Source organism: Monoraphidium neglectum, assembly GCF_000611645.1.
Source record: "Monoraphidium neglectum strain SAG 48.87 unplaced genomic scaffold scaffold01131, whole genome shotgun sequence".
NCBI lineage: Eukaryota > Viridiplantae > Chlorophyta > Chlorophyceae > Sphaeropleales > Selenastraceae > Monoraphidium > Monoraphidium neglectum.
This window is the reverse complement of record NW_014012497.1, coordinates 1-8,866: the sequence shown is the minus strand read 5'-3', so window position 1 is coordinate 8,866 and position 8,866 is coordinate 1. Positions and strand designations below refer to the sequence as shown.

The following is an 8,866-nucleotide window of genomic DNA, read 5'->3' as shown; positions in this document are numbered from 1 at the left end:
GGGGGGGGGGGGGGGCGGGGCGTGCATGTAAAAACCGATTGCGTGTGCTTGTGCCCGGCGAGCTGTCGACCAGGCCCCCGGCGGGCCGCTGCACGCGCGCCTGCGCTCCACCCCCCGTCGCGGCGCTCTGCCCTCGCTTCCTCGTCCGGCCGCCAGCCCAGCACTGAACCACCACCGCCCCACCCCCCAACCCCCACCCCCCAGGTCATCAAGACTGCCACCGTGCCGGCGTCGGCCTGCAAGCGCGCCAACACGCTGCAGTTCCACGACAGCAAGATCAAGTTCCCCCTCACCCACAACGCGCTGCGCCCCAGCAGCAAGGTCTTCAAGACCCTCTACAAGGCCAAGCGCCCCAACGTGGCCCTCTTCTGAGCGGGCGCAGCGGCGGCGGCGGCGGCTGTGGCGGAGGCCCGCTGGCGCGGCGGCTCGGCGGCGGCGGCGGGCGGCCCAAGGGCACGCGCGCTGTGACGCTTTGCCGACGTTGTGGGAGCGGGTGTGCGGGAGGCGTGCGCGTGGGTGGGTGTAACGCGCTGTCAGTCGAAACGCAGGGCCGCTCTGTGGATCTCAGCTGGGGTTGGCTGGAGCTGACAGACGGTGGACTGGTGGTTTGGTGCTGAGCAAAAAGCAGTGAAGTTGCGCAATGGTCGCAGAGCGCGCTGGGTGGGTGCGTGTGCCATCAGCTGTGAGGGCCGTCCCAGGCAGCGCGGCGGTGCCTCTTGCGCTGGCAGGGAGACTAGGTCTTAAACCCCAGGACTCACTTTCTCGTGTCTGCTATTGCTTTTTTATGGCATGGCTGGCGTCGACTACTAGCAGGGCACATAGGGAAAGGGGTTGCGAACAGCCTGTCAGCACGCTGACATGGTGTGAATCCCCTGTGAACTCTGCTTGCCAGTACCAGACACCTGGGTGGGGGGGGGCGCCAAAAGCACGGCTTGGCCACAATTGGGTACACCCAAGGGCGGCACTCACCACCCCGCCCTTGAGTACCACCGCACCCACCCCCGCCCTTGGCAAACCCAAGGGCGGAATGCACGCGGCTGGCACTCATCGCGCAAGGGCTGAGTGGCTGTGGCTGCATCGGCCCGGCCATGTGATCAGCCGCTGCAGGCTATCAAGAGACAAGCCCATCGACTCAATTACTGCTAGCTTTTCTGGGGCCGCGCGCCAGGTGCACGCATGCATGCCAAGTAAGAGCACACCTCACAAGAATATGAGCACATGCCTGTGCTGCAACATGTGTCTGCTCGACACAAACCCAATTGCATGTGCATGCGCACTCACTTGAAGGCACGCATTCGCAGTATGCAGTGCGGGTACGCGCCTTCAAATGCACGTGTCCGCCTTTGTGCTCTCATCTCAACAGATGATGCATGCACAAAAAGGAATGTCCGCCTCAGTGCATAGTGAGATACATATCCCAACCCGAAATCAAAGTGAAAGTCGCAACGAATCAGCAATGACGTCATCTTTTGTCATCAACGGTCATCAACGGGAGCCGTAATAGCTTACTGGGGTGAGGGATGACCACAGAGGGGCCAGGCCGACGCCCAAAATCAGCAGCAGCACGAAAATAGCCGGGACGAGCGGCCAGCGCGAGATCACACTCTCCGAGTCCCAGTCTTTGTACTGATGTTCCGCCGCCGCCGCGCCGCCGCCCGCCTCGATCGCCTCCGCCGCGGCTGCGGCACCGGCCGCGCCCCTGAACGCAGCCGCCGCGGTGGCCGCGCCTGCGCCACGGTGGCCGCGGCCGCCGGCGTTCTCGACATCTCCTGGCCCGCCCCTGGCCTGCGCACCCTCCCCAGCACCCTCGTCGTGTCCTCCTTCGTGCCACGCGGGGGCGACCCCGTCCACAAACGACTCGAGGAACAGGGTTATGTCACGCGGCGCAGCCTGCAGGGTGGAACGGAGGGCAAAGTCGCAGCGTTGCGTAATTGGCTTTGTGTGCGCTTATGGGGCTTCACAGCGCCCTCCTTTGCCCTGCTAAGCCAGGCCCTTGGACACGAGCATACCGCTGGATATGATGCAGCCTATTCACCAGGCCAACGCAACCCAGACGCCACGTTCATACAATTTTGGTGCAGCCTGCCGGTCACACCTTTTGAGAGCCAGGGCGGGCGGGCCGGACGACCGCGCGGCACATCGGGCACAGCACAACGCCGCCTTGATCGCACAATGTGCAGCGGCACCCGGAGTGGCTGTCCAGCAGCTGCTGCAGGCAGGTGGCGTGAAATTCATGGCCGCAGCGCGTTGTGCACAGCGCGTGGGGTGCGTCTGCACTGCGGTCCAACGGGTCCAGGCACAGGGGGCATGGGTTGCTGCTGGCTGCACGGTCCATATGAACCATCACAAGTGTTACTATAAGTTATGGCCGCCAGGTTCCGATGTCGCCCGTGTTTGCGCGATCCGACCCGCGCGCTAGCAATGACGATACACGACGAGATCCAAGCAGGCGGCACCTAATACTTGTAATTGATTTGAGCGGGTTCCTCACAAAAATCAGGTGTTGCGCGGGCTGACGGCGCCAAAGCAGCACCCAGCACGGTCATCGCCGCCTGAGCTCGCGCACAGCGTGCAGGTGGAAGCTAGGCAGGACCTCGCGTCATGCCGTCACCCCCTCCTCATCTGGCTCATGCGGCTGAACAGCCGCACGAAGACCACTGCAAGGCTCTGCGATTATGCAAGCAAGGTGCGATTGGCCGCTTTACGCTTCAGGCAGGGAAACCAGCGGGGTGCCACGGGCTGCTGCAGTGTGGCCATCACCAAGGGGGTCCGATCGTCCGATGCCATATTTGCCCCCTTACTTTGCACGCCACAAGTAAAAGGCTAGCTGGATGCAGAATCAGCGAGTCTGGTTCACGCGCATGTAGGACCATATAAACCAACAAAGGTCCTGACATCAACCAATCGGTTGATGTCGAGCCCGCTGCACAGTCTATTTCAGACCTTTGCAGATAGGAAAGATATGACAAGTTTGGTGCGGCGTGACTTTGGGATGTCAATTTGCTCGGTGAATTCAAGGAGGCAAGATGCTGTGAGGGAATGAGCCTCGTCAAAAATACCAAAACATGATGAGAGTAAGGCATGCATCGCATGTTTGAACAACCACAACGTGCTTGTACTGGCAGAAATGTGGCCCACGGCAAAGCAGATGCATTTGCAGATAAACACACAATACTTTGAAAGTCGTCTGCGCCGCCACTCTTCAGCCGGCGAACGTGCCAGGCCAGGCCATCCGGCACACGAAAAAGATTGACACCGGCAAAGTGAAAGCCAGCACCGAGCGGAGGACCCACCGCCTCCACCCCTCGGACCAGGGGCCGGCGTCTCGCGCCCCCGCGGCCGTGCCGGCCCTGCGAACGCTGCTGCCTGCCCCACCGGCCCCTAGATCCAGCCTGCTGAGACGACCGCCCCCGGCGCCTCCACCTTGCCGCAACCCGCTGCCGCCGGCATCCACAACCACCTCCAGGTGCGAGGACTCGCGGAGTGACGCCTGCGGGGCAGGCCGCACGGCAGGATGGGCCGCTGGAGCGGTGCAGGATACTGGGGGCTGGGACCTTTGACCATGCAGGTGTCCCCGCATCTCTCAGCGGGTGCTCACGCCTACTGTCGCCCCATCACGCATGGTGTGCCGGCAGCCCAAGAGTTGCTTGCTGCAATTGCGCACACCACCAAAATTGGCGACTCACCGCTTTGTCCAGGGCGTTGCAAGGAGGCCGGAGCGGCGCGCGGCACAGCGGGCACAGCACGCCGGCCCCCCAAGCGTGCTTGCCGCAGCAGCAGCCAGTGTGGCTTTCCAACAGCTGCTGCAGGCAGGTGGCATGAAACTCGTGGCGGCAGCGGGTCGTGCACAGAGGTGCGGCGCCCGCGTCGAGCGGCTCCAGGCACAGTGCGCAGGGGTTGCCACTGGGCGCGCGGCTTAGACGCTGTGTTATACTTTCCATAGGCACACGGGTCTCTGCAACTGCGATGTCACCCATATTCTAGCAACCGGACGGCGAGTTCGACGCACGTGTGTCTTTGACAGGATCGGTGGCGTTCCCGTAATTATTAGGTGATCGAAAATCAAGGGGTCTACTTATATCTGTTCAGCCTTTATGCGCAGGTAACGCCCACACTGATCACGGGCAGCTTCCTGTCGGGTGGCAGTGAAGGTGTCCAGCACCTGGCACCCTGCCGCTCTTTGGGCGCTCTGCGCTGCCCGATGCCTGGCTTACATTAGCACGCGTATCGTCCACGATGAGCTATGTTGGCGCCTCGCCTTTGCGCCCCGTGATTTTGTGATACGAGTCCCAGTGGAATGGGTACGGGCAGGGATACCCCACTCGCGTTGTGCACTGCGCTGCTTGCCGCACACCTGTTCCTTTGATCCCCGGTGAGGCGGTGATGGCCAACTACGACTCCAAGGTAGGCGAGGTGTACTTCTATGTTAGCTGGATGTTGAATATTTATCTTACATATGCAACTTCCTGGCACATGCTTTGGCCGCCACAAACCGCCGGGACTGGGATAAGTTCCCTGATGGGTGTGGGGACACGCTTCACCCATCTCCACATGTGTTTGGGCAGCGGCCAGCCGCTTGGCAGTACCCACTATGCCCGCGCAGCTTCACAACACAGGCGAATGTCCCCAGGCGCATGCACAGAGGGCATCTTGCTTGCGGTTGAGGCGTATGCTTACTTCACTGTATAAACACACTGTTCATCAATGAGACGAATCTGCATGGGTACCTTTATGAGGTGATTATGAAAATCCTGACCTCAACCCAAGGGGCTCAGATTTGGGGTCCTAGCATCAATGCATCCAGTTAGCCACCCACGTGCAGTTGAGGCTAACCAGCCAGTCACCTAGAGGCGGGACATCAAATCACGAGGCACCTCTCGTGCGCCCATGCCCTGTATGCACATGCATCTTGCACCTCCCATACACGCTATCTCGTATTCGCTTCCCAAAGCCCGTGCCAAGTTTAGGCGCCCCCGCTGACAGGCTCACATCACAACGGCTGGCTGATAAACAGCAGTTATCCAGGTACACCTAGCGTCGGGTGCCGCCACACGGCCAGCTGCCACCCCGCCTCGTCACATAACCAAATGCCATGTGGTGATGCCAATCAATCAGAATCCTGCCGGCCGCTGCTTGCCACCCCCTTTGAGTCAGCATGTGCAAGGGCGCGGCTGCATTCACCCGCCGCGCGCCGCCAGCGCCGCCTCAGCCCGCGCCATAAGCGCGTCGAGCGCCCCCGAGTTCGCGGCGTCGGCGGCCGCCTCCCCCGCCTGTGCGTCGAACCAGGCGCGCGTCTTTGTGACCTGGAGCCAGGCGCTCTTGCCCTTGCCGCCCGCCTCCGCAGTCGCGCTGTAGTTTGCGGCCCTGTTGGAGGGCGCAGCCGGCAGACGTAGGGGGTTGGGGTGTTTTTGGCGGTGCTTAGGTGGCGACAGCGGGGGGGGGGGACGTTGGGCAACGGCAAGGGTGTGCGTGTGTGTGTGTGTGCGAGTGTGAATGTATGTGATTTTTTGGAGGGGGGGCGTGGGGGGTTGCGGCCCGGCTGACGTGAAGAAGATGCGTCGTGCAGCAGCCTGGCAGCTGCTGGAGCGCCACCTCTGCGCAGCCCGCCCCCATGCGAATGCACCCACCCACACGCTCGACCAGAGCGTCTCAGCTGGGTCGCGCGCGCTCTCTCCCCCCACCCCCCTCCGCCGCCCCTGCGCCGCGCCGCACGGCCCTGGGCGCACCCCGGGACTTTGTCCTTGGGGCGTGTCGAGTTGAACAGCCGCTGTGCCATGGTGCGTGCGTGGACGACGCCAGACAGGAACTTGGTGAAGCGGACGGACTGCTCGGGGCCGCGCAGGAAGGCCTGGCAGACAGGCGTGATGCGGCAAGCAGGGCCGTGCAGGTGAGTGAAGAGTTATGCTCTGGCCGGGGCGGCCCATCGGGTGGTGTTGGGGAGCCGCGGCTGCGCGCGGGGGCCAACGGTTGGGGATGTGATTGGCGGGGTCCATGGGCTCGGGCGTTGGGCGGCGGCGCAAGTGCGCCCGAGGGCGTGATGGCGGTGTGCTTGAGTGGATGGGGTAGGTTCAGGTGCCGGGTCGTCGTGCATGTAGCCAGGGCCCGATGGGCATGCTGAGAGGCGTGACGTGCCTTGCCGGTGCTGCGCAGCAGCGGCGGGGGCTGTGGCAGCTTTGCAACCGGTCTTGTGTTCGGCCCATGCCCCGCCCTGTCTGCGGTGTCTGTTGAACGCAGGCACCTCCTTTTAGCGGTGCTGGCACTGGCCTCAGCCATCCGTCTGCAACAGAGCACACGAGAGCCGCCACACAAAACAGTCAATTTCAACCCTTGCCTAAATCCACCCACTTGGATGTCTGGGCAGTTGGGGACGACCGCGTCTGGCATCTCCCAGCTGAACGCCGGCCGCCCCTGCCCCTCCAGGTGCCCCCGCCGCGCCTCGCACAGCGCCGCCACCGCCGCCGCGGCCTCCGGGTCGCCCGCGGCGCCCGACAGGCTGGGCAGCGCGAGCAGGCGCTTGAGGAGCGCCTTCGCGTCCGGCCGCGCCACGGCCGCTGCCGCGAGGGCCGCCAGGTGGCGGCGGCAGGGCGGCAGCTGCGCCAGCATGTCAGCAACTGCAACCATGGCATCCTGAGACAGCGCGCCAGCGGCGGGCGCCAGGGCCGGGGGCGCGCCGGTGGCATTTGGCGCCTGGCTGGCGGCGGCGGCGGCAGGTGCGAGGACGGCGGCTGCGGCCGCGTCCGCGACCGCCTGCGCAAGCGGCGCGCGGCCGGCCGCGGCGGCGGCGAGCGCGAGCTGCGCGCAGGCGGGCGCCTGGGAGGCGGCCTGGGCGGCCGCGAGGGCGGCGAGGGCGGCGGAGGCGTCGGGCGGGCAGCCGACAGCCACGATGGCATTCAACAGGGCGGCGGCAACCCTGCATTTTTCATTTTGCGATTGCGGGGTGGATGTTGGAGATTGAATTGCCCAGCGTTGCTGCCTGCTGCTTCTTCGATGTGCTCCCTACACAACAGAACAGACCAGCGGGTGTATGATGATGACCCGCTGCTCAACACCCGCTTCTCAAAACTCTGCTTGATATCCACTGCGCCCCCACCCTGCATGCAGGGCCACCCCGCACCCCGAGCCGCCCGCTCACTTGGGAGTGAAGACCCCCTGGGTGCCCGCCAGCCCGCCCGCCGCCGCCGCCAGCGCCGCCCCCGCCGCCTCCCTCGGCCCCCGCGCCACCGCCGCCAGCGCCTTGCAGGCCGCGTCCTCCATGCCGCCCATCCCCATGAAGCGCCCCCGGCAGTACCACCGGCCGCCCTCGCCGGCGGAGACCTGCCCCAGCTCGTCCGCAACAAAATCGAGCGCCGCCGCAACGTCCGCCGCGCCCGCGTCCGCGCCGGCCGCGAGCCGGCGGCCGAGCAGGTGCTGCGCCGCCGGCAGGCCGCCCGACCGCAGCGCGTCGGCCGCCAGGGCGCGCGGCCACACGACCGCGACGGCGCGCCTGTAGTGGAAGTCGATCATGGAGGATCGGAGGGCGTGGCGGTTGTAGCCCGACGCGCTGACTAGCTCGGGGGCGTCGTCCGCGAAGAGGGGCCCTCCGGTGACGCGCTCGACCGCGAAGTGCACGTCTGGTGGTCGTGTGGGGTCATACATGCAAGGGGGAAGGGAGGTAGGGTGGTGGAGGGGTTTGGGAGGGGCGTAGCCTCTGGCAATGTGCATGAGCGATCGGGGGCGGCAAGGGCGGCGCGGAGCTGTGTACTTCTGACCCCTGTGCGCACAGACAGAGGGCGTTTTGCACTGGCGCAGGAGCGAGGCGCCCCAGCTGGCGGCCCAAGAGCAATAACGCCCACGACAGCGCAGCCCATGCTGGTCTTCTTCACACTCTGACGCCAAAGCCAACCGCCCGCCGAGCCCCTCCCTCCCCCAACACCGCTTCATCTCTGGGCGCGCACCGCCGGCGGCGGCGCCAGCTTCGTGCCATCGGGCGCCAGCCAGAACGCGCACTTGCACTCGGAATCCAGGAAGCTACCAACCGCCGCCCCCAGGTCCTCCGGCCGCCCCGAGTCGCCCCCGAGGTCGTCGTAGCTGTAGCGGCGGCGGACGCGGTCGTGCGCGCCCTGATCGTCATCGAAGGCCGCGGCCTTGAGGCGCTGGGCGTCTGCGCCGGTGCGGTGGAAGGGGCGGCAGTCCATCACGTCCCGCTCGTCGTAAAACGACTCCTGTGTGTGATATTTGGGGGGGGAACGCAAGGGTTCGGGAGGCAGGCGGGGTGGTGGTGATCAAGGGAAGCCAGGTGGAAGGAGGCGGTGTGCTGCTGGTGCAAGCCATCTGGGTTTTGTACCGGCTCCGGACCCAAAAGCCCGTGCCCTGCAGCCCACTGCAGGCATGCAAGCATGCAAGCATGCATGCGTGGGCGTACTGCATCCTTGATCATAACCACCCATGCAGTCTGCGAATCCTGCTCCGCATGCGCACCACCCATGCACTCAGGCGGCCCACGCATGGTCATGCATGCAGGGGCCAGGCACGCACGTGACATGCATGCACGCAGGGCGGCCCATTTCACACCCATGTGTGCAAGGCCCCAGGCCCTGCAGGGGCAACGCTACCATGTGCACGCACAGCTCCCACACCCCCTTGACGAATCAGCGCAAGTCAAAGCGCGTGCATGCTGAATGGGCCAAAAGCGCGACGCTCCCATGCAATGCGATGACTCACCATCAGGTTGACAACCGCCAGGTGCACGTCGAGCGCGGCCCCGCCCGCGCCGCGCAGGGCCGCCACCAAGGTCTTGTCGCCACCCTTGAGGGACGCGTAAGACAGCGTGTGATCAGAGTACTTGTCGTCCAGCGGGACGCACAGCGCGCTCGGCACAGCGCCGGCC

General features: G+C 65.0%; 3 protein-coding genes across 3 annotated transcripts in view; 1 reads left to right on the top strand and 2 right to left on the bottom strand.

The window, feature by feature from the left end:
* The window catches only part of MNEG_6758 (60S ribosomal protein L18a-2), a gene marked incomplete at both ends in the record, with an annotated part of 3,327 nt that extends 2,955 nt beyond the window's left edge, over positions 1 to 372 (top strand). Inside the window, one exon of the mRNA XM_014044769.1 lies at positions 205 to 372. Coding sequence (XP_013900223.1) covers positions 205 to 372 — 168 coding nt within the window. The remainder of the gene's footprint in view (positions 1 to 204) is intronic.
* Positions 373 to 5,177: 4,805 nt separating this feature from the next.
* MNEG_6757 (hypothetical protein) lies at positions 5,178 to 7,635 on the bottom strand (the record flags this gene model as incomplete). Its single annotated transcript, XM_014044768.1, has 4 exons — positions 5,178 to 5,364; positions 5,682 to 5,848; positions 6,346 to 6,910; positions 7,133 to 7,635. 4 exons carry the CDS (start codon positions 7,633 to 7,635, stop codon positions 5,178 to 5,180), a joined length of 1,422 nt encoding a protein of 473 aa, XP_013900222.1.
* Positions 7,636 to 7,916: 281 nt separating this feature from the next.
* Positions 7,917 to 8,174, bottom strand: MNEG_6756 (hypothetical protein; the record flags this gene model as incomplete). Its single annotated transcript, XM_014044767.1, has 1 exon — positions 7,917 to 8,174. The coding sequence occupies one exon, from the start codon at positions 8,172 to 8,174 to the stop codon at positions 7,917 to 7,919; it is 258 nt and encodes an 85-aa protein (XP_013900221.1).
* Positions 8,175 to 8,866: the final 692 nt, after the last annotated feature.